Genomic DNA, 24,428 nt, shown 5'->3' on the forward strand with positions numbered 1-24,428 from the left:
GATTGGAGGATCTCATTGTGAGATTGAGGATAGAAGAGGACAACAAGAGCACCGAGGCCAAGGCAAGTAAGATGGCAGCAAGGGTGAACATTGTTGAATCGAGTTTCCAAGGGAAGAAGAGGAAGTTTGAGAAGTAACCACAACAAGGCCAACAACCACCAAACAAGAAGAAGTTCAAAGGCACTTGTTATAACTGCGGAAAACCAAATCACATGGCTAAGGATTGTAGGAAGCCAAAGAAAGGAAATCCTCAAGCCAACGTTGTTCAAGAAAGGTCGGTACCATTTGATTTTTCTCGACTTGATTTGTCTGCAGTTATTTTAGAAGCAAACTTGGTTGAAAACTCAAATGAGTGGTGGGTTGATACCGGAGCAACTCGACACATTTGCTCCAGCAAAGGGATGTTCTCCACATACACTCCATCGACCGGGAGAAAACTATACATGGGGAACTCCGCTACGTCTGAGGTGGAGGACACCGGAAATGTAGTATTGAAGATGACATCGGGTTTGGAAGTAACCCTTGTTGATGCACTTCATGTACCAGACATAAGAAAGAACCTCGTGTCGGGGTCTCTGTTGGTCAAACATGGGTTTAGACTAGTATTTGAGTCTAACAAAGTTGTATTGACAAAGAGTGGTCATTTTATTGGAAAAGGATATCTCGATGAGAACCTTTTCAAGTTGAATGTAATGGCTATACGCCAAAATGTTGTTGAAAGTAATAAAGGAAAAAGTTCTATTTACTTGCTTGAGTGTTCTCATTTATGGCATGTTCGTTTAGGACACGTAAATTTTAATACCTTGCAACGTTTAATGAAACTTGAATTATTGCCTAAACACAACGTCGATCCAACACAAAAATGCGAAATATGTGTTGAAGCAAAAATGACCAAAGCGCCTTACCACTCGATTGAAAGATGTACAACTCCTCTAGAACTAATACACACCGATCTTGGTGATTTAAAGTTTGTACAAACTAGAGGAGGGAAAAGATACTACGTGACATTCATTGATGATAATACAAGGTACTGTTACGTATATCTTTTGAGGTCGAAAGATGAAGCTCTTGAAGCATTCAAATGTTATAAGACCGAAGTTGAGAATCAACTAGGCAAACAAATAAAGAGGGTTCGAAGCGATAGAGGGGGTGAATACGGAGCACCGTTTGATGAATTCTGCACATCTGTGGGTATAATTCATGAAACTACTGCACCTTATTCACCACAATCGAATGGCATTGCCGAAAGAAAGAATCGAACTCTAAAAGATATGATGAATGCTATGTTAATAAGTTCAGGACTACCCCAAAACTTGTGGGGGGAAGCAATACTATCGGCTAATTACATCCTGAACAAGATACCCCACAAGAAAAATGACAAGTCACCTTACGAATTGTGGAAAGGTCACAAACCTTCCTACAAGTACCTTAAAGTGTGGGGGTGTCTAGCTAAGGTTGAAATACCAAAGCCTAAACAAGAGCGAATTGGACCAAAGACGGTCGACTGCATATTCATCGGGTATGCACATAATAGTAGTGCCTATAGGTTTATAGTGCACAAATCTGAAAATGCAGAAATGAATACGGGCATGACAATTGAGTCAAGAAATGCAGTATTTTTTGAAAATATATTTCCTTGTAAAGAAAGGAAAGAAAATGGTTCTAGCAAACGAAAACTTGAGACGGAGCATGCAGGTCAAGTACCTACACATGAACCAACTCTAAATGAAAATGCTACACCATTGGAAAGTTCTTCAAAGGAGCAAGAGCCAAGAAGAAGCAAAAGGGCTAGAATCTCAAAGTCCTTTGGTCCAGACTTCCATACTTTTATGTTGGAGAATGAACCAAAAGACATACAAGATGCTCTGGCTAGCCCTGAAGCTCCCTATTGGAAAGAAGCCATCAACTCTGAAATGGATTCCATATTGCAAAACCATACTTGGGAACTAGTGGATCTTCCACCAGGTACCAAGCCATTGGGATGTAAATGGATATTGAAAAAGAAAATGAGAGTTGATGGAAGTATTGAAAAATACAAAGCCAGGCTTGTGGCCAAAGGCTATAGACAAAGAGAAGGACATGATTTCTTCGACACGTATTCACCAGTTTCAAGAATAACATCCATTCGTGTGCTCATTGCTATTGCAGCTTTGCATAACCTTGAGATACATCAAATGGATGTCAAAACGGCATTCTTAAATGGTGAACTTGAAGAAGAAATATATATGGAGCAACCTGAAGGCTTCATAGTTAAAGGACAAGAAAGAAAAGTTTGTCGTTTAATTAAGTCACTATACGGACTTAAACAAGCGCCCAAGCAGTGGCACGAAAAATTTGACAAGGTAGTATTGTCAAATGGATTTAAGATTAATGAGTGTGACAAATGTGTTTACATTAAAGGCACTCGAGAATCTTATGTGATAGTATGTCTATATGTGGATGACATGCTAATAATGGGGAACAACCAAGAGTTGATTAAGGGTACAAAGAAAATGTTGACAAAACATTTTGATATGAAAGATATGGGTATTGCTGATGTAATTCTAGGGATTAAAATCTTTAGAACTCCAGAAGCAATAATCCTATCTCAGTCTCATTATGTAGAAACAGTGTTGAAGAAGTTTAACGCTTATGACTCTACCCCAGTAAAAACGCCTTTAGACGCAAATGTCCATTTGGCGAAGAATCGTGGAGAACCAGTTTCCCAACTGGAATACTCCAGAATTATTGGAAGCCTTATGTACATCACTAACTGTACTAGACCTGACATCGCTTGTGCGGTTAACAAGTTAAGTCGGTTTACAAGTAATCCTAGTGATGCACATTGGAAGGCGTTGACAAGGGTGCTTAGATATTTAAAGCACACTTTAGAATATGGAATAAGTTATACAAAATATCCTGCAGTACTTTAAGGATATTGTGATGCAAATTGGATTTCTGACACCAAGGATTCCAAATCCACCAGCGGCTATGTATTTACCATTGGTGGAGGAGCAATCTATTGGAGGTCATCGAAACAAACTTGCATTGCTAGATCTACTATGGAATCGGAGTTCATAGCGCTAGATAAAGCTGCAGAAGAAGCTGAGTGGCTTCGCAACTTTCTAGAGGACATTACGTGTTGGACAAGTCCAGTGCCAGCAATCATGATACATTGCGACAGTCAGTCAGCAATTGCAAGGGCACAAAACAGTATGTACAATGGCAAGTCTCGACATATTCGTCGAAGACATGATACTGTGCGACAGTTGATCTCTAATGGAGTTATATCTGTTGATTATATTAAATCAAAGGATAACTTAGCGGATCCGCTTACAAAAGCATTAAATAGATATCAAATGTACTGTCTGTCAAGAGGAATGGGTTTAAATCCTACCAAATAAAGTTTTCATAGTGGCAACCCAACCTTGTTGATTGGAGATTCCAAGATCTTGGTTCAATGGGACAACTAAATTATGAGAACTTGAGGAATCACTCCTCATTCCTATGACGATGAGTGAAGTTGCCTACAAAGGTAGTGAGGTTAAGTATTGTATTTTTAATGATTCCGTAGCTTGCAAAAGCGGGGTAAGTAGGATACCTTTTTACAAGGAGATCACCTATGTACGTGTGAGGACGGGCCGCCTCGATGAAACACGTATGAAGCCAAGATGTGTTCCATGGCCAAAACGGACACAACCGATAAAACAAAATGGAAATGGAAGAAAGATTATCATGTGGGTACAGTTGTCTGGTTTTACATGAACCGCCAAGAAGTTCAAGACATCACGTTCACTTCGTGGCCTAGTAAATCCGATTGTATTCCACTAGGGAAGGTTCAAAGCCAAAAGCCACCTCTCCTGATATGATAATTTTTCGTATATACTCTCTCTTATGCATCACGAGCATCCATGCATTAATTTCATTCATGTGGGGGATTGTTGGAAAATTTGATGCTTAATGAATGAAAATTAAGCAAATTAATCAATGTGTTTGATTGGAAAAATTCAAAACGAAAAAAAGATACTTAATGAACGAATATTAAGTTCGGCGGTTCTGAATAAAACTCGAAAGAGTTTATCATATGTTGAAAGAAACTCAAACGAGTAGTCAGAACATGTAGGGGACAAAAATCGAAAAAAAAAAAAAAATTCGTGGACAGTGACTGGCGCGCGGCTGCGCGAGTTCTGCGCGCAGGCGCGCGCGAGCGCCTGCCGAGGGCAGCAGCAGGCGCGCGCGCCTGCTGAGCGCTGCCGAGAGCGCTCGGCAGCGGGCGCCTGCACGCGCCCCTTCGTGCTGTTTTCGTGTCCCTTCAATTTTTCTTGTATTTTTTCATTTCCTTGGCATTGTTTGATGATTGTGATCAGTTACCATGGCCAAGGGACATCCCTATGAATGAAAGATCATGTCTCTTCATTTGAAAAACATTAAATATTTGATATTTTGAAAATCAAAGAAACATACATCATTTTGCATATCTTCTTCTTCCTTTCTTCAAAAAGAGAGAGTTCCTTCATTTCCTTGTGAAAGAACTTGAATATTTGAGTGCTCATTATTCAAGAGTTGTAGTTGTATCTTGGGAGAAGATTGCCACAAAACTCAAGCACATTGTGAGGGCAAATTCTTCTTAAGGAGAAAGTGTTCAACACTTGACTCTACAAAGCCATTTCTTTGTTTTCTTCTTGCTTCTCCTCTCACATTTTAATACCCCAGACAAACAGTTATCTGTCAATGGGAGGCAAAAACCATTATACACGATCAGTAATAGAGACAGCCTTAGCTAGAAGTTGGACTGTCTGATTCAATATTCTATTTGCATAAGTAAAGCTACGACGACTCGGTAATTCTTGAGAATTTTGCAATCTACATTATTGCTCCAAAACTAGTAAAGTTTTTGTGTTGATCCATTAGGCGTCTTTACTACCACTTTGGCGTCTGATTCCGTGATCACTTGATGTATTTGTAAAGCTTTTAACCTGCGTATGTATCCCTCCGGAGGCTTGTTCCGTCACGTTGTCGTCTATTGCGAGATTGGTTTGCGAAGGTGTTCTGAAAGCTTATTTGCTTCCTGCCATTGCTTCAACAGTTCCATGGATGCACTAGATATCAGGCACTCTGGTTTGCTCTTCTTCTTCCAAAATACATCATTTCTATTCTGTCAAAATGCTCCAAGCCAAGACTGTTGTGATCTTCATCTTTCTTTTGTGATTTTTTATATGATAATCTCTTTCTGCCAGCTTTCCATTGAATTAGCTGCAGTCTCTAAATCGCCTCCTATGGGGAAAATGCACCATACACTTTTTGCCAAGAGGTGGCTTACAAGAGCATGGAAATCATCTTCTGCCTCTTGGTGACAAGTCGAGTACCATTTGAAGAAGTGAACTTTGGCTATAAATTTCAAATCCCATACAAGTTTCCAGTTGATACCCAGGTCTAAGTTGTGAGAGTGTGAGTGTCTTTTAATTAATTTATAGCCGCTTTTAACAATACTAGCATGAAACACCTTCGATACACGGAAATACCAATTACATTATAAAAATTAAAAAATTTAAAAACAATTTGAGTCATTTTGTTATTTATCTGAGTGTAATCTCTTGTCATATTATATGAATAAATAACTTAAGACTTATTTTCAAAATTGTTTCCCAAAATAAAATTCAAGTTGTTACTTTTATTTTATATAATACATGATAATAAAAAATAATATATAGAACAAAATAAATCGAAACAAATTTTAAAAATATATATACCCAAACACCATGTATAAAGAAAAATAACCTAAAAATCAACAAAATTATTGACTTTATTATACATAAATGAAACAAACTAAAAGCAAATAATTATCAATTTAAAATTCTCGTGACTAACTCATCAAAACGAATGAAATAATAATATTGATAGTAAAATATAACACATAATATTCAATTTAAATAATATTTAATAAAGATTTTTTTTACCTTTTGTTTTTAGAATTATATATCACGAATGATTAATTTTATATCAAAATCTACATTTTGTAGACTAACATTGATGATTATTGATTTCTTATTAAATACAATTTTCAAATAATAAATAAATCAACGTATGTAATGAAATACACATTCAGATAATATTTTATGATAAATATCAAATAAAATAAAATATAAACTCATATAATAATTATTAAATACAAATTTTAAACTATTGATATAATTAAATAACTTTCATGAAAAAATTCTATTTTTTTGTTTGTTGAATTAGTTACCTTGATTTTAAAATAACTAATAAGTATATTAAAATAACAAATGATAATCATTGATTATTATAATTATATTTATTATAAAAATTATGTCATATATTATTTTTAAATAAAAAATAACTTTTGTATCTTTTAATTGATCATTAATATCTCTTTTCATGCATCATATATTTAAGATTTTGATTGTTGATTATTTTTGACGATCAAATGTAGGTAATTTTTTAGTTATACAATTTAATAAAATAATCATGTCTATAGCATATACATTTGTTATAGATATTTTTTGGGTTTTTTTTTAAAATAATTAAATTTTAAAAAAAATTTCAAAAATAATGTAAAAAAAAAAAACATTTCCAAAACTACTGCAATCCGCGCTTAAGGAGCGCAGACGCTGCTCACGTGGAGTAGCGTCCGCGCTTCGTAAGCACGGACGCTGGTCCAGAAAGCGACGAAATATTGTAGCGACGGAATATATATAAAAACCGTCGCTAATTAGCGACGGTCTAAAATGGAATCCGTGACGGTTTATACACCGTCGCTAATTTTAGCGACGGTTCAATAAACCGTCGCTTTATTGAAATCAGCGACGGTAAATAAGCCGTCGCTAAATGCCATACCTTCTCCCTCACCACGCATAATTGTATCAACAACGTGCACATGTACGTCGCGGATAATCTTGAACTTTCAACGGCTTGCAACTTTGCAGCGTGCAATATACGCTGCGGAAAAAGAATTTACGCGCTGCAAAAAGCCATTTTTGTTGTAGTGAAAATAGAGAAAAAAAAACAGACAATAAGCTCATCAAAAAATAAGTTTTTTCAGGAACCTCTACTATTCAACCTAGTTTTTTCAGTGATTCAGGGGTGGCTGACTTTGGTTTGTTTGGTCAGCAGGATTTTAAGACTCCGTCTTGGTCGAACATACACAGTTTTACAAATTTGCTTAATGTTGGTCCGCAACATCTTGTACATAACATTCGACCACATAATGATGTCGAGGAAAATGAATAACATTCAATTGAGATATCCCAGTCTTGATGAATTTCTTGTTTGTTTTTTTTCTGTCTTCGCTACAACAAAAATGGCTTTTCGTAGCGCATATTGCACGCTGCAAAATTGCAACCAGTTGAAAGTTCAATATTATCCACATGTGGTATTTCCAATTAGCGACGGTTTTTGAACTGTCGCTGATTCCAACACAGCGACGGTGTTAATAAACCGTCGCTGATTCAATTTGAGCGACGGTTTAATAAACCGTCGCTAATTAGCGACGGTTTTTATATATACTCCGTCGCTAAAATATTCGGTCGCTTACATGGACCAGCGTCCGCGCTTCGTCGTAAGCAGCGTCCGCGCTCCGTAAGCGCGGATTGCAGTAGTTTTGGAAATGTTTTTTTTTACATTATTTTTGAAAAAAAATTTTAAAATTAAATTATTTTAAAAAAAAAACCCATATTTTATTTCTTAAAATTTTCATATATTTTTTTGAATTTTTACTATATTTTAAAATCAAAATCAAAATTATATATATTATATTATAAATTTTCAAATGGAAAACTATCATCTCACTTGAACATTAGATAATAAAAAAATTTTTAAAAAATATATATAATTTATATTTTTCATCGAGCTTTATTTTTTTTCCTTTAAAACAATTAGAGTTTTACATATATAATTTTATTGATTTTTTAAATTAGTATTGATACGAAAATCGTTTTGATCCCTCCCAAAAATTCCTTTAAGGTATGTTAGCCTAGCAATCAATTTATAAGTCACACTTTAATTATCAAAAATTTATAAAAAGAAGAAAGTTTTATTTGCTTGAATTTGTGGGCAATTGATTTAGTCCTTAACTAGTATTTGATATAATTTTGCAATTCATTAAATTTTATTGTAATTAAAATTTTTTAATTAATATGAAAAATTACGAAAATACCAGAAACTTCACGAACCAGTGAACCACCGAATTCTAGAAGCCTCTCGAAACCCAGGAACTCTCCAAAATCTATCCATTTCCCCGTATAAAACCACCGTCACCACTCACTTTCTTTCATCTCAAAGTATTCTGCAAATTCGCATCGTTTTCTTTAAGAAAATTCTCAGAAATTGCACGGAAATGGCGTTGATTCCAAGCTTCTTCCGCCGCCGATCCAACGACGCTTTCGATCCGTTCTCCCTTGATGTATGGGACCCGTTTGAGGGCTTTCCGTCCAGTTCCCACTTCAGGCAACTTTCCGACAACATCCGTTCCAGTCTCCCCTCCGAGATGGCATCGTTCTCCAGCGCGATGATCGACTGGAAGGAAACTCCCACAGCCCACGTGTTCAAGGCCGACGTTCCCGGGCTGAGGAAGGAGGAGGTGAAGGTGGAGCTGGAGGATGACCGGGTTCTGCACATCAGAGGCGAGAGGAAGAGGGAGATGGAGGAGAAGGGCGACACGTGGCAAAGGGTCGAGCGCAGCAGCGGCACCTTCGTGCGACGTTTCAGGCTGCCGGAGAACGCCAAGGTGGATGAGGTGAAGGCGAGTATGGCGGATGGGGTTCTGACTGTGACTGTTCCGAAGGCGGATGCCAAGAAGGCCGATGTGAAATCTGTTGAGATTTCTGGTTGAAATTTTCTTCTCTTTTAGATAGATTTCATGAGTGTCGGTTACTTCGAATCTTGTTTTTCGAGGGCTTTTGTGGGTTTGAAAAACTCTGGTTGAAATTTTCCTCTCTTTAAGATAGATTTCATGAGTGTCTGTTAATGTGAATCCTGTGTTTCGAGTGCTTTTGTGGGTTTCTAGTCTGCGTAGCTGATGAGTCTGTTTGTAAATATTTGGTAAACAATGGTAATGGAATCTTGTTTTCCTGTAACATTGGGCTCTAATTTTTATTTTATTCCCTCGATCCTTTATGGTTTAGTTCGAAACAATGAAATTTGCGACCAACTTGGAACCAGAACTATCAGGTATTGGAATTGGAATATCGTTTTTGCATTAAGTAGTAAGTACCAGGAAGACAGGGCAGAGTGGGTAAGATATCTGGCAGAGTACACAATAGACCACAAAAGAACAGCACTGGAAAGCTGCAGAAATCATTAATATTATACAATTTTTTGGCCGGCAATGACACTGATTTAGCCATGCTCATGCAGAGCGGTTAACAGTTGGAGGAGCAGAAAATGTCGAGATTGTTGCAGGACAACGGTTATATGACCATTGAGAAGTACGTTGTTGAGCTGTTGCAGGAGCTCATGAGCGTACATTGAAGTGAAAAAGCCAGGAAACCACGAATGCAAACACCATGCAAGCCAACAAGAAGTTGAGGAATCGGTGACCTGGCAACAAGTTTCGAACGTCTGATGATGGTGCAGGTTCCGTGGTTAAGGCAGCGACATCGGTAACGTTGTTGCACGGTTCTGTTGATCCAATCTCGTTTACGCCAGTAACGTTTTGTGCTATTGATCCACATATCTCACAAGTTCTGCAAAATGGAACATCAAGATTCAGTTTAGTACGCGATGGACTGCGCCTCGCCTCGTAGGGATTGGGACCAGATGTATATCAGCACATCTAAAACAAGGCCCCCAGAAAGAAAGAGGGATGGTAGCAGTTGTTTAACTGAAACATACAAGACTATCTTTAAGTTGTGCTTACACTAGTGATTCGCTTTATGAAAATATTTATTAAGAAATAAATCCTTTGGCTAAAAAACATTAAATATTATGATGAGATTGTGATAACTGATCAAAGAATGGAAATTAATTTGTTTCCTTCAAGTCCTGAAAGAGTTCACAAGAACAGCGAACACGGGGTGACAGCGGGGATTTTAACGTTACAGAGTCGTTCATTTTTTCATTTCATTAACGCTAGCACTAAAGATGATTCAGAGACTCAAAGATCAAGTATATACTTCATATTATTCAGAGAGAATCCTGCAATGGATGGATCCAAAGATTTTATCTTTTCTATCTTATCATTGATTTTATATATTATCCCTGTCATCACACGGCTTCGAAAGTAAAACGTGGCAAGTTCAAACAATTTGATGTTGTACAATAAACGCAAGCTTAAATAAACACGTTAGCATGTTGGGAGTTCTCAGTTAAGATGAAAGAGTCATAGTCTCCTAATTCAAGAACTTAGTTTGGTGAAAGGAAAACCAGGAATATAAATCTTTAGCTAAATTTGCAGTGAACAATTCCGGCTAAAAGCAAATAAGAATAACAAAACAGAACTCGGGGCGTCGTATTATGATCTGCTCTAAAAAAGAAATAAAAGGGGGGAAAGCTGTAAATGATTCCTAGTGCTTTGAACTTTTTCTCCAACAATGAGAGATTCCATCCATCTCATATAGCCATCTTCTGTGCTATCTTTTCCAATTTTTTTCCCATATGACTCATCAGAATACTCTTTTGTAGTCGCTCTAAAATAAAGGTGGTTTTTTGGTCCTAAAGAAAGGTTCTCCATTATTGTCAACGTTGCACAGCACCAAGTCCTTTCGGCAATTAAACTCAATATTTGATATGAGTAAGCTCAGAAATCATACGAATTGTAGGAGAATCAAAAAAATCTAAGACAAAATATATGTCTAACACAGCATGAACTATACCAACACCAGAAACAAGAAAATCACCACACTCTTCAAGAAACTTTTAGAAAAAGAAAAGAACTCAACAATCTCCAGCTTGTGATGCCAAAATCTTATAATGAGAGATGTTTGATTTGCAATTATGAATATAACCTAAAAAAAAATCACAAGTGTTACCATTTTTTTCCTCCAAGTTACTTACTTGTTTCCCTTGATCTTGAACCAAGCCTCAGCACATTGTTTGTGGGCAGCAGCCAAATCATCTTTACAAGAACAACCCAATTCAATGGGGATACCAGAATCTTGATGGGCTGCATCCAAACTTAAATGGCAAATCCTACAATCCCTTTCGGCTTTAGCCAAATGCAGCTTTGTTTCAGATACCCCAGCTTCCAGATCCACAATCTCCACAGAACAGTCTGATGCATTGGATTCCCTCCTCTCACTCTGGTCTTTCTTGTACTCATTTTGTACAATCTCAATACCATCAAACCTGAGTTGACCGCAGCCTTCAGTCACGGCAGTAACATGATGGCCATCGACGCCGCCGCCATCACTGTTTGCAGATGATTCCAAATCAATATCATGGGATTGGCGTAAAGATGACATTTTTACAAAAACCCAGATCAAGAATCCTCATGTAAATGAAAAACAATATCAAGATCATCAAATACCGACCCCAGCACCAGAGGTCGTCTAACTCTAAGCACAACACTCTCCCCCCTCTCTGTATCTATCTGTGTTTACGGTACGTGTATGCATACAGAGAAAGTCCCAGAAAATATTAGAGAAAAGTTTCGGTCTTTACACAGTACGCAGAGAGAAAAACACAATGGAGAAAGTAGGAACAAAAAACGTCGGTGAAGGGAAAGCAATAGCCAATTGGCTCACGGATTCTGCGATCTTCGCAGACTTTCTTCCCTCTTTTTTGAAGCAATTTCTTCGACGGGAGTATCTGAAAACATTCAATATGTACTGCCTATGTGAAAGTCCGTATGAAAACGTCGGCCAACATGTGATTGCATCTGAAGACTCTGATGAATGAAAAAGAAAGCTCGACTGGAGAAAGGGGCACGAGAGACATAAAGGCTAAGTTAGTTTTGGAACACGAGAAAGGAATTGATTTCTTGAAATTTAGACAGCTTCGACGGGCAATTATCTTATTGCAAAAAAATAATTATGAAAAAGTCCTTACAAATTTACATTATCACATGTCGGAAATATATATAATTGTTGAGTTGAGCTTAGCGATGGCAATGAGGCGAGACGGGAGCGGATTTGCCATCCCCGTCTTTGAATTCCATCTACACCTCCATACTCGTCTCGATCAATGTTTTTTCGAGTTCGAAGATCCCGAAACCGAAACTTCGGGGATCAAATTCTCATCACCGTCTTCATCTCTTCCATCTCCGTTTCAAAAATATTAATATGACAAAATGATGGTGAATTCGGAGATTTTCTCAAATCAAAGATTCTTATTATCTATTATTATTAGTGATAATATTAATATTAATATCAATATCAATATTATTATTATTAATTTAAATAATAATAATATTATTATATTAATAATAATATTATTTTATTATTGATATTATTTTCGGGACGGATTCGATGTTGTGGATAGTAATCTATACCGGTCTCGAACTACTTCTGGGATTTTTCGAAATCTCCGAATCCGAACCTAAACACGAACAAATCTTGGATCCCATCATTGTTTCAATTTTCTCCGCAGGACCTCAAATTCGTGCAGAAAGTTGACATCCCTAATTGAGTTACTATATTTTTCTTTTTATATAAAAAATAATGATATTTTTTATGTACTTTGTGAAATCGACGCGCAGAGATAGAACCAGGAAAAAACAGTTAGTTGAGACAAATCGTATCATGTGGAGAGAATGAACTAAAAATTTAAAAAAAATAAAGAGAGGAATATTGGGATAAATTGGTTTAAAATTTATATTATCTTTTAAGCACTTTATTATTATTTTATAAACCTGGCTTTTATTTGATTAACAAAAGTGAGGCGTTGGGTTGGGGTTTCGAAGAGGGGGGAGGTTGAGGGTGAATGAGTGATTAGTGCAAGGGATGTTAATTAATCAACTGAATATGAAGTAAATTTTAAGATTTGAATTTGGCTCCAATTAGATATATTCGAGCTAGATTTTAATCCAAACCTTGAAATTTTTAATATTTTTTTCTCAACTTTGGTTCGTATAAAAAATAAAATTCAAGTTCAGCTCGAAATTTTCAAACACATTCGAGAGCTACTCGAAAACAAATATTCGAAATATATTTATTTAATATATAATCAGATTATATTAATAAATTATTAAAGCTTACGACCTGCTCGTGAACTATCGGACAAAATAATTTTGGTTCGAGTTCGTGTCAAATTCGATAATTTCAAATATGAGTTAAATATTTTTTTAACTAAGCTCAATTCCTTTACACTTGATGCTAACACATGTCACCCTTACCTCCATCTCTATCTACACACTATTTTACGTAAAATAGAGTGCAAAAAAAAAAAAAAAAGAATCTGTTTTATCTGAAAAAGATTAGCATTTTAGTTAAGAAAAAATTTATTATTTATAAGCTAATAAAGAGCTTCTAAGTTATTCGAAATAAATTTAACCCAACAAATATGATTTTTTATTAACCTCAGTTGCATTAAAAAAATATATGATGGAGGAGGTGCGCATCGTGTGGGGCGTGGGGGATTGAACTTTTATAAGGCTTGAACATTTTCAAGAGTTTGCTTCCTTATACAATATTTTTTTATAATTTATTTATTTATATTTAAACAAAGATTAAAATATAATTATAAGAAATAGTGATGGATGATACTGTAATTTTGATATAAAAATTAAAAAAATAAATAGAAAAAAAAATTAAAAAAATATAAGTAGGAATTGAACTTACAACTTGATGTTTAGAAAATGTGACTTGCATAAAAGTTTAAACACTTTATTAATATATATAATTATTTAAACAGATCATGACACTAAAAATTAGTTACTCTAAGTATATCAAACTTAATAATATAATATAAATTTGACACAGATAGATAGATATATGTGTGTATAGATATGGGAGTCTTTTCCAAGCTCCCACTAAAAAAATTCTTAGACATCCCGAATGGGAGCTCCTAAGGGCGAGCTGGCAAGAGCGCTTGCGACAGATTTGTGTCCATATCCTCACAAGCAAGGACGGAGACACCCCAAAGGGCTGGGGTGGGCTACAGCCCTGGATTAAATTTTTTTAAAATTATGGTATATATGTAATTTAATTTATATTAAAGTTTAGTCCAACCCATAAAATAATTATATATATTTAATAACTTAGCCTACTAAAATTATCTTAAACTCATTTAATCATAAGAAGAATCAAATAACTCTATAAAATACAGTTTTGGAAGCAAAGATTTGGAGTTGAAAAGGATTGTACGGCGGAGGGCCTCGATTGAATTAGCACAAGGTGAAATTATTGATTTTTGCTACTTAATTGGTTTATTCCATTTATTATGTAGAAAGATTCAAAATGTAGCTTGGTTGAATTTGTAGTTATTTTTAGCTTATGTAGTGATGAAGTCATATAATATTAGATTTTTGTTATGTATAGAGCTTGACATTAACTTCCGTATGATATATATTTGTAGTTGTTTCTGGATTTTTTGTTTTTCTTTGAAGTAAAACCATGTTATATTTGTTCATGCGTAGAAGTTAATAAGTGATTTTTCAATGATTTGTTAAGTTACTGCGACACAGTATTTTGAGTTAATTTGAGTTTTTGAGACGAAAATAAATTGTTTTACAAGGCTTTTAGTAAAGTGAAATGCTTATGTTGTTGTCTTAATGTTATTAAATTCCCATTATGTATTCATTCCTCTTATTTAGGTGCTTGTACGTTATTAATTATCAAAATTAGTTTTGATTCTCATTTAAAAAGTTTAGTGATAACTTCTACACCTTTCATTTGTGATGGTCTTCTCATGCTGACATGCTTGAGCTGATAAAATTTGATTTGATTGAAATATTCATTTTAGAAATCAATAATCGACGAGTTTTATTAGATGAAAAACCACATTACACATATTCAGTAGCTTATATCTAGTTCATGTCACTATTGTTTATCGAATCATTCAGCCCAAAGTCAAAAAATTTTCTGGCTACGTTCCTGCTCAAAAGTATGCATGTCAGTGCATATAAAGGATTTGTGGCGGAATTAGAGGCCTGTGGTGTACACTGAACAAAGATGAGCGAATCTGATACTGTGTTGGTCATGTGGGCTATTGCATTTACAGTTTTCATATTAATTTTTGTTCTTACTTGTAAAAATGCCCGCAAAAAGCAGCATCTAACGGTGAATCGTGACACTGAGAGAGGTGAAGAAGAGCCAGAGAATGGTGGTCTGGTTATTCTACGAGCAACGGTTGACGTTGTAGCTGGAGTTTCTGTTCTCAGTAGTGACGGTGACGGCGGCGGATATGGGTGGAGGCTGTGGTGGTTGAGATCATGCATGAACAGGAGGCTGTGGTGGTTGAGATCATGCATGAACAGAACTTTGGAACAATTGTTTTATTTTTATTTTTTATAATTTTTTTGGTGTTGATTTCAGTTCGAAATGAGTTGTTTTCGGTGTCTTTAAAAATATGATATGACGAGTGTAAATTTATGCGTGTAATTTGTTCATGGCTCCATGAAAGAATGCGAATGAAATGTTATCGATATGTTGTTTTTTTTGTGTTAATAATATTATTAATTATTATCCATATAATTATAATTGTTTTATTTAATACTAATATTTATTATTATAAATCTGAAAACATTTACCACAATATTAATAATTTACGTAATTAAATATCGTATTATTTTAAGAGAAAATAATTTTGGTCCACTAATTTGTTCAATTTTAGATTTTGTCAGTTAAATTTCCAAAATTTAGTTCAAATACACTAACTTTTAATTTTCAATTATTTTAATCAAATTATTGACGTAACATATGACAAATCAACATTTTTCCAATATCTTATCAATATTGCAATGTCTCATCCATATTATTCAATGTCATCATAAAAAATATTTCCTTAAAATTTTATTTTTTAGTTCATTATATAAGATGATATTATATATTAGTTACTATTGTCATTACTACAAATGACAGTTTCTCGAAGTATCATTTTACTGTAAAAAATAAGTACTCTTAAATATAATGGAAAAAGAAAATAAATATATTAAAAAATAATACATCATACAAATAAATTCTAATAAAAAGTTAGAATAATGTTGAATTTTTTAAATATTTTATATATTAAATATTTATATAATATAAAAGAAAATAATTATTATTAATCATGAGAATATCTAATTGATTAATTTATATCAGATAAAATAGGGATTCTTGTGTATAAGATGAATGCTAATAAAACTCACTTTCGACAGCTTGTATGTGAAGTCCAACAAGATGAATTACAGTAAAATGAAAAAAGAACTTCTTTCCAAAATCTGCCAAATAAGGGCATTCACTCCTATAAATAAGGGCATTCACTCCTATACCACAATTCTTAAAACATAGTATTATAATAATAATAATAATAAAACGAAAAATAGAGATTTAAATGCCTTCATATTGAGGTATTCACGTTGTTTCACTTTCTCGACAGCATTCACATGCAAGGAGAAGGCTGAACATGCCTTTGAACATTGGCATGGCCCGGGGATTTTCCAGCATTCTCGAGCCCGCTTCTGATCCAAGCAATGTTATTCAAATCCGAGGCTATGGAAACAAACTCCTCACTCGAAAAAGTTGGGAGTTCTTCATATTCCACAAATTCTGGTCCCAATAATGACCTATGAGAAGAAGAATGCGTACCAGAAGCTGCACAGCAACCATGTCCACAGCGTGTTGGAATCACGGACTCATAACAGATACCATCAAGAACCCTGCACATTTTGAAATCTGGTTTTGAGTCTTGAACCAACAGTCCCTGCACTGGAGCCTTTTTTAAAATAGCATCACGGCTAGAAGAATTATAGACGTTGAATGCACCGAACTTGCCAACTGGGCGTGTAGTTTTTGAAATGTTCCTTTCGGCAGAAGGATCAGAAGGGGGTGGATTTTGGACAGCAATGCAATGGTTTGCAGCAGTTTGAGTTTTATCTTCAAATGTCATTTTTGGATCCGCCATAGATACATCATCCACTATTTCTAAGGACCTTGACGATTTAGCGGTGCCACCAGATATAGTAGGTGCATTTTGTCGGACAAAGCTACAGTTTACAGTTGTCTGAGCCCTGCATTTGGACTGCTTCTGTTGAATTTCCATCAAACTTGTGTCGATGTTCTCCGAGAACTTGGCAAAGTTAAGAGTTCCCGCTGATGATGGTTCTTCCGAATCTGCCTTCGTCCAGCCCGTACTGCTATCATCCAATATCTGGTCACTTGCTGGTTTAAGGTATTTAAGGCTCACAGACTTACGCCTCAAGGAAGAATTCCAGTGGTTTTTAATGGCATTGTCTGTTCTCCCTGGGAGAAGTTTTGCAATCGATGCCCATTTATTTCCATGAATTGCATGAGCTTCTATAATCGTACGATCTTCTTCCTCTGCAGAAAAAGAGTACGGTGTCCTTATCATTTGTCCCATTGAGAACAATATGCAAAAAAGAGAAAACTTTCATGACTGATGGGTGTTCAAGGACAAACTATGTCGGTGAGCAGAACTGAACCCACTGACAACCACAAAAGAAAGAATGAAACAGTAAAAATTCTAAACATGCATCACTCGATTAAAAAATTGTATTAAACTTAAATTTTATTCAGAATTAGCAAGACTAAAGTGCAAAAGGCAAAATTATACATGTTGATGATGCGCTGCTAAGGGTTTAATAATGAGAATTATACTCATCGTGTATAATAATGATAAATATACTCATTGTGTATCGCCACTGCCCACTAACTCTCTTCAGTTGGAACCTATATTGTAACTAGTCTATCATTCCATTTGCTACGGACCATTACACCTTGTTCTTAATTTTTTTGCAAAAGGAGCTAGGATTGAAATCAATACAATCTTTGTAACCATGATCCAACATCTTAAAAAACTCGAATCATGAAGATACACAAGTATGCAATTGTTGAGCACATTTAGAACTCTCTAAGCAGTTTTATCAGCATATGGTGGACGAAAGTATAGCTTCTATACATTAAATATACAACTAGACAGGAAAAGAGGAAATGAAGACTCCTTATATCAGTTTTGAAGTTATTCTAATTAGACATGACCAAAATATAGTTTAGACTCTGAAAAGTGGCACAAATATGCACGGTATGGTATATACCTTCAGAATTAGAGAAAACAACTAGATGTACAAACCAAATTAATCATTAAACTTGGAGCCCCAAATCTAACTGCCAACTGAGGAACTAACCATATCTTATTTCAAATATATAGTGGAAGACATGATGTTCAAACGCTCACATTTAGCTTGTAATAAGTAGAAATATTCCAGAGGACAGGATTCAGGAAGAGTACCAAACAAAACAAAGGGGTTTTCGCTCGCAGGTAGAAGTTCTAAAACATAATTACCTAATGAATTTAGATATATTTGTATCTGGTACAGATCGAGTTAAAAAGGTCAACACAATGAAATTTTTGAACCACGAAAAATTCTCTGCATTGGAAGTAACAAAAGGAATGCAAACTGCAGCGCAAGGAAGAGCCATGAAAAAAAGTTCAAGGAAAAAAAAAAGATACGTGAGACGGGACAGGAGGTGCATTCGAACCATAAAACATTTAGCCAAACTGCATTGCATAAAAATTCCATGGATAAAATCTGTACAAGTCAGTGAACACAAAGGGTGTGCAGCAGGAAGTTGGCAAGTTATATTCATATAATATATCAGTATTAAATTGCATCATCCCAATGCCAATTGTTTAGTGCAAAGTATCTAAAAGATCAAGGCACATTAAGGCTCATAAGCATTGTAGAGCCTACATGAAAAGCAAGATGCACGTTTTTTTTAGGTGAAGCTGCCCTAAAATGATATACTAAAATCTAAATATCTGAAGAAAATTTCATCAAATATAACACAATATGTACTTTACCAATCATTAAAGAACAATAAAACAAATATTCTTAGTATACAAGCTTAAAGCACACCAAGACATAGGCTTAATGGTAAAGTGGGGGCTTCATTGAAGGACTGCACCTTACTTTGTGTCAAGATGCAAAAAGGCCGAGCCTTGGCGAGCCTTGAGTCTAGTGCAAGTGTTGTGGGATTTTAATGAATATGGCTCAATGTTTCTTCGTGTTCATGCAAAATCCTCCAACATTTATTCACAAAAACACAAATGATGAATTCATACTTGTGACGTGAATACTTTATTGATGCTCACTACCCAACCAGCCTAGGATCACAATACTCTCACAAAAATCAACACAAGTTCGCCATTAATCTCTATAAAGCTAACCTCAAACATTTATGAACAACTCATCAATAAAATTCGAAGATCCTGTTTGTCTAACTTTATTGGGATTTACAAAACCTCCAAATCGTAAAACGACTCAAATTCAAACTCAAATAACCACATGAAGAGCAACGAAACAACTGAAATCACCATTTTCTGAAAAGACAAATCACACTTGTAAAAAGATTACGGTGAAACAACTCCACTCCTGCAACTACACGCTCCTCCCAATAAACAAATCACACTCTAACTGTAACACAAGCAAAGCTAAAAAAAGAAAACCACAGCCTACATATACTTCAAAATACTCAAAATCACGAAACACAAGAACTAATACATACCAACTTATTCCAAACATCGACCACGGAAAACGATTCAAAACTTCATTTTCCTTTCTCAAATGCAAAATCCAAAAAAAAAATGGCAGGCAGATTTGTTCAAAAATCACACATGTTACCAGTGAAAGGCTTGCGCGTGACGGAAGGGTCGAGCTGATTGCACCAACGGAGGCGGCATGACTTCCCAGAGCGCCCCGGGATTCCTCGCGCGATCAGGCTCCAATTCCTCGGCCCAAACTTACTCACTAACCCGCTCAAAATCGCGTCCTCCTCCTGCGACCACGGCCCCCGAACCTTCTCTCCAACTCCGCCGCCACTCCCGGCCTCCACACCCCCACCATCCACGGCAGCCACGTCATCCTCAGCGTCGTCAACGACTTGTTTGTTCTTCGCCAGCTCATTCATCTCCGGCCTTTTGGTTATACTTGTGCTTCTGTAACCGTACCTAACAAACAGCCTTACATAACTGCAAAGAATTGTTTTCTTTGTTGGGTCGTTGCAAGCAGGGCATATTAAACGCCGTCGTTTAGAGGTCTTTGGGTCTCCATGTTTATTTATTTTTTTTAAAAATAATCTCAATGGGTTAAATAATAAATTTCTTTGATTTAATATTTAACCACCATAAAATAATAAAACATAGACTATAAATCCAATCAGCACAGTTTAATAATATAGGTAAATTTTAATTAATAAAAATGAAACTGAGAATATCGCATTTATATTAAATATTAAAAAAAAAGACCGACTCAAAATCTATATCTTCATTTGAATAAATATTCTAAAAACGTTTTCAGTGTTTTATAAGTGAATTTTTTTTAAATACGTGCTTGTATAAAATTTTTGTAAAATGTTTTTTTTAAATATTATTTAAATATAATTTTTAAAAAATAATTGATAAATGTAATGTTTTTGGAAACGGAAACTCGAATGTAGGATTTGATTAAAGAAAATATTTTGCACAAATTTGGGCCTTCACGTTGGGCCTTCATTTGTAGCTCTGGGCATTATTGTTTAAAAGTTTGAATGGGGGAACAAACCAGCTCGGCTCACCTCCCTCCCATCTCAGTTTAACATTTGCGTGACATCTGTTTGGGGAAATGCCTGAAAGCAAGCTCAGAAATAGAGAAGAAAAACCCACGATTACACCGAGAAGATCCCCGAGATTTCTTCACGCAAATCGAACTGACGCGATAGATCCAGGAACTCGGAAGCTAGGACTAGGAAAAGTGCTCCAGCCAGATCAATTTTTGACACCTCCAGGCTTATTCGTTACCAAATCCCTGCAGAAATGTGGAAAAAGTATAACCGCCGGGTTGAAAATTTCAGCAAAGTCGAGGAAAGGGCCTAGAAGGTCAGAAGAAGTGGACGGCGGAGCTGAAGCGGGTATCAATGAAACGACCAAGGACTTGCAGAAGGGTTATTTGATGGAGAAGAGGGTGACTAGGCAATCTTCTCGTGGAAGTAAAAATGTTGATAATCGAGGGAATGCGTGTGTTTCTGTGGAGGATTCTCACAAGAAGGTTAGAGTTTCGCGGAAAGAAGGGAAATCTAAAGTTGGTTCAAATTTGCGTGAGCGATACTTAGGAAGCATTGATAAGAGGATTACTCGTAGTTCCAGCCAGAAGAAGATAGTCACTGAGAAGGTGGAGAAGGCTAAAGATGCGTCAACTAACAATCTTGACAAAAGCGATGACAAAAAATGTTGCATCCAGAGAATAAGTGGATATGAAAGTTGCCCCAGAAAGATGCAGAATGGTAAGAAGAGGAAACGAGGGCAAGTTGGGGAAGAATGTGAGCTTTTTCAAGGATGGACCAAGGAAGAAGACTTGGCGTTGCGAAGAGCTTATTTCACCGCCAAGCCCACACCTCATTTCTGGAAAAAAGTTGCTAGGATGGTAATGTTTCTTTTATATTGCTTGTCGTTCGTTTTACTCTTAGTTGCTTGTTTACGTGAAAAAGATTATAATATTATAATGTCTGGAGACCAGCTGCAATCCAGGTAGCAGTCGTCCTGCAAATATAATTGACTTTGCAATCAAAATCACGAATTTGAGCATAATTCGTTCACCAAATTTTTGTTGGTCTGACCTTTTATGTTTTAGGAGTTAGAGTTTCCAATATCCAGCAAGGAACGTTGGTGTTCCGAGTCTCATTTCTTGAGGCGCAGAAAAGTATTGTTCGAAATTAGTATCTTGGCATCCCTGTTGGTACATACTGCGGCTGAAGAAGAATGATTTTACAGTTCTTCTCAATGGCTGGTTTCGGTTTAGAAAGGACAGGCAGCTATCACGTAATGGAGGCACGCCTAAATTTAAATTTGTTTTTATTTATGTGGAAACAATAAACATTATAGTGAGGCTTGTATGGTGCTCCCACATTCCAAAAATATATAATTTACTAGATGTTTGGTCTGATTTTCCAGATACAAGTGACTACAATTATTAGGCTCTTTTCCAGTTTTGGAGAGTCAGCAGAGATGAAAGTCTATAGCACTTGACACTTTTGTTCATATAATGGATATTCCGAACTTGGAGTAAAAATATGGGGTACTCAAAGTCTTTGTCAGAATTTCCTGGGGTCATTCTTTCGCTTCAATTGTGTTGCTGTCATGAGATTTGGACTTAAAAAGTCTTATTCATGTTTGCCATAGTTGAGGTTTTTAAATCATAGATGCGAGAATGAGTTTCTTAAAACACATGTGATGCAATTTTTTATATATATTTATTGCTGATGACATTTTAAAAACAGTGAAGCACGTTCATATTGCCTCACAATCATGACACAAGACTAACTTAATGTTTATAGTGAAGTTCTCAGTTGAGAGACTATTTTGAGTCAAACTAATGAATTATGTTCTATTTATGGTGTTTTGGATTATTCGTAAAGCCCTCAATTAGACTTATGTTCTTCTTGATTATTCTTAAAGAATTATGTGAAAGCTGATTTTGAGTGGAAATGATGTCCGTGGACTGGATTAACTCACACGTAAACCCTAGTGCTTGTCTATGGTGGTGTGAACATAATAGTTATATCCATTTTTTGGGGTAGATACTGTCACTATTTGTCCAACTGAGGATTTCTTCTGAAAGAATGAGTTGTTAAGTATCGAGGTTGTCTTGTCACCAACAGACTTCCCCTTCCTAAGTCATTTGTTGGGAACAGGACAATGGTGGTCAGAGAATATTAGTTAGACAAATAAAATTAGTTATTACTATTTGAGGAAACAAATCTCAAATCTCCTTGAAAATCAAAATTTTCTTCTTATTTGTTTTGCTTCAAATGACTATTCAAAATTGCACTTGAAAATTACACTCTGTACAAAGTCTACACATGCGCACACTTGATCCCTCATACCCACTTCTGCAACTGTTTCCCTTCGAACTAAAGGTATTATGTATATGCTTCATCAAGTTTGCTTGTTCCAATTCCTAGATTTGCTTGCTTGTATCATACCTTTGATTATGTAGAATCTCATAATGGATGTAGTACCATAGCATGACTTCAAAAAATGAGACCTTAATGAAATACATGATATTGACTTTGTTTTGTCATATATCCTAACTTGTGAAACGGAATCTATAGAAGATAATTCATGTTAAACAGAGTTTATTTAGTTATATTTCCTCTGTAACCTATTTGGATGATTTATTTATGACATTTTGGAACCTTTAAATGTTTTCCTAGACTCATCATATTAAAACCTTCCTTTTCACATTGTTAATAGCCACGGAAATCTGTTGCAGGTGCCCGGAAAATCTGCACAAGAATGTTTGGATAGAATTCATTCTGAGCAATTGACCCCACCTCAACCTCGAACTCGGTCCAGAACAAAAAAAAAAGAGCCATCATCATTCTCGTTTTCTGCTAGTGAGCTTCTTAGTCCTAAAACAAAACACAAAAATCTTAAACAGAGCAAGAGGAAGAGTCTTGTCACACAGAAGATGGTGCGACAACTATTGCAAAAGCAACAAAAGGAGGATCAAGATTATGAAGCAGACTTGTTTGCGGTTCTTGAACCAAAAATGGATTCACCATCTCTGAATTTTCTCAATAGTTCAGTGTTCTCCACTCCAATACCAAACCTAGGACCTGGACCTGATGTTCTTACAAGATTCAGGGAGACTTCTTCTTTGGCCTATAAAAAGCAATTTTCAAAATTGAAAAGACCGGTGAAACCAGATTTCGTCAGTCCCCCAGTTTTGAAGCAGATTAAAAACAAGGCTCTGCACGAGAGGTACATAGATCAGCTACACTGCAGGGATGCTAAAAGAAAAGCAGAATCATTGAGGAATGCTAGGTCAATCCATGGTAGAAGTGACAAAAACTCGGGTAATTTAGAGGTGAATCTAGTTAAAGTTGCAAAAGATGCTCTGGTTTTTGAAGCACAAGATGCTATCAACCAGTTTCGAAGTCAGCAATCGAGCATGTTATATGCTAACATTGATGATGATAGCAATGAGAGTGACGAGGATGAAGGCGATGATGAACTTCTGTAGACTCTTTTTTTTCTCCTTTCTATTGCATAATTCCATTGTTGTTAACATCAGGTATGTAAATGTATTCATTAGTTTTGTGGTGGCATGACATGTTAATAATCATTGCCAATTTTCTGATACATTTATGGTCACTTCTTATGCTATATTGGCTAAATATCTTCGGGCCCTTTAAATAGTAATTCAATATTTGCCTTCGGGCCCTTTGATATGCTGCACACCTACTGTGTATACTTATGTGAGCACCGATAGGTGTCACTTACCTATTGGATGCTCAATTTTTTTATATTTCATCACATCCAATAGGTGAGTGAAACCTCATCGGTGTTCAGTATATATA

At 35.7% G+C, this 24,428-nt stretch overlaps 5 protein-coding genes across 5 annotated transcripts; 3 read left to right on the forward strand and 2 right to left on the reverse strand.

Annotated features, from left to right (window-relative positions):
* Nucleotides 1-212: 212 nt before the first annotated feature.
* LOC140982911 (uncharacterized) lies at nucleotides 213-3,383 on the forward strand. Its single transcript, XM_073449693.1, has 4 exons — nucleotides 213-720; nucleotides 1,645-1,965; nucleotides 2,548-2,843; nucleotides 2,949-3,383. The coding sequence occupies exons 1-4, from the start codon at nucleotides 213-215 to the stop codon at nucleotides 3,381-3,383; spliced, it is 1,560 nt and encodes a 519-aa protein (XP_073305794.1).
* A 4,844-nt stretch (nucleotides 3,384-8,227) lies between these two features.
* Nucleotides 8,228-9,071, forward strand: LOC140982894 (17.3 kDa class I heat shock protein-like). The gene has a single exon (XM_073449675.1). It carries the CDS (start codon nucleotides 8,333-8,335, stop codon nucleotides 8,825-8,827), a length of 495 nt encoding a protein of 164 aa, XP_073305776.1. The 5' UTR covers nucleotides 8,228-8,332; the 3' UTR covers nucleotides 8,828-9,071.
* Nucleotides 9,072-9,168: 97 nt separating this feature from the next.
* LOC140982893 (uncharacterized) lies at nucleotides 9,169-11,931 on the reverse strand. The gene is made up of 2 exons (XM_073449674.1): nucleotides 10,990-11,931; nucleotides 9,169-9,680 (listed from the first exon to the last, which is right to left on the reverse strand). Exons 1-2 carry the CDS (start codon nucleotides 11,394-11,396, stop codon nucleotides 9,449-9,451), a joined length of 639 nt encoding a protein of 212 aa, XP_073305775.1. The 5' UTR covers nucleotides 11,397-11,931; the 3' UTR covers nucleotides 9,169-9,448.
* Nucleotides 11,932-16,229: 4,298 nt separating this feature from the next.
* LOC140982225 (transcription factor MYB1-like) lies at nucleotides 16,230-20,087 on the reverse strand. The gene is made up of 2 exons (XM_073448651.1): nucleotides 19,715-20,087; nucleotides 16,230-17,393 (listed from the first exon to the last, which is right to left on the reverse strand). Exons 1-2 carry the CDS (start codon nucleotides 19,998-20,000, stop codon nucleotides 16,456-16,458), a joined length of 1,224 nt encoding a protein of 407 aa, XP_073304752.1. The 5' UTR covers nucleotides 20,001-20,087; the 3' UTR covers nucleotides 16,230-16,455.
* Nucleotides 20,088-20,592: 505 nt separating this feature from the next.
* LOC140983470 (uncharacterized) lies at nucleotides 20,593-24,210 on the forward strand. Its single transcript, XM_073450534.1, has 2 exons — nucleotides 20,593-21,490; nucleotides 23,339-24,210. The coding sequence occupies exons 1-2, from the start codon at nucleotides 20,693-20,695 to the stop codon at nucleotides 24,089-24,091; spliced, it is 1,551 nt and encodes a 516-aa protein (XP_073306635.1). The 5' UTR covers nucleotides 20,593-20,692; the 3' UTR covers nucleotides 24,092-24,210.
* The last annotated feature ends 218 nt before the right edge of the window (nucleotides 24,211-24,428 follow it).

The sequence above is a fragment of the Primulina huaijiensis genome, chromosome 8 (genome assembly GCF_012295235.1).
Source record: "Primulina huaijiensis isolate GDHJ02 chromosome 8, ASM1229523v2, whole genome shotgun sequence".
Taxonomy (NCBI): Eukaryota; Viridiplantae; Streptophyta; class Magnoliopsida; order Lamiales; family Gesneriaceae; genus Primulina; species Primulina huaijiensis.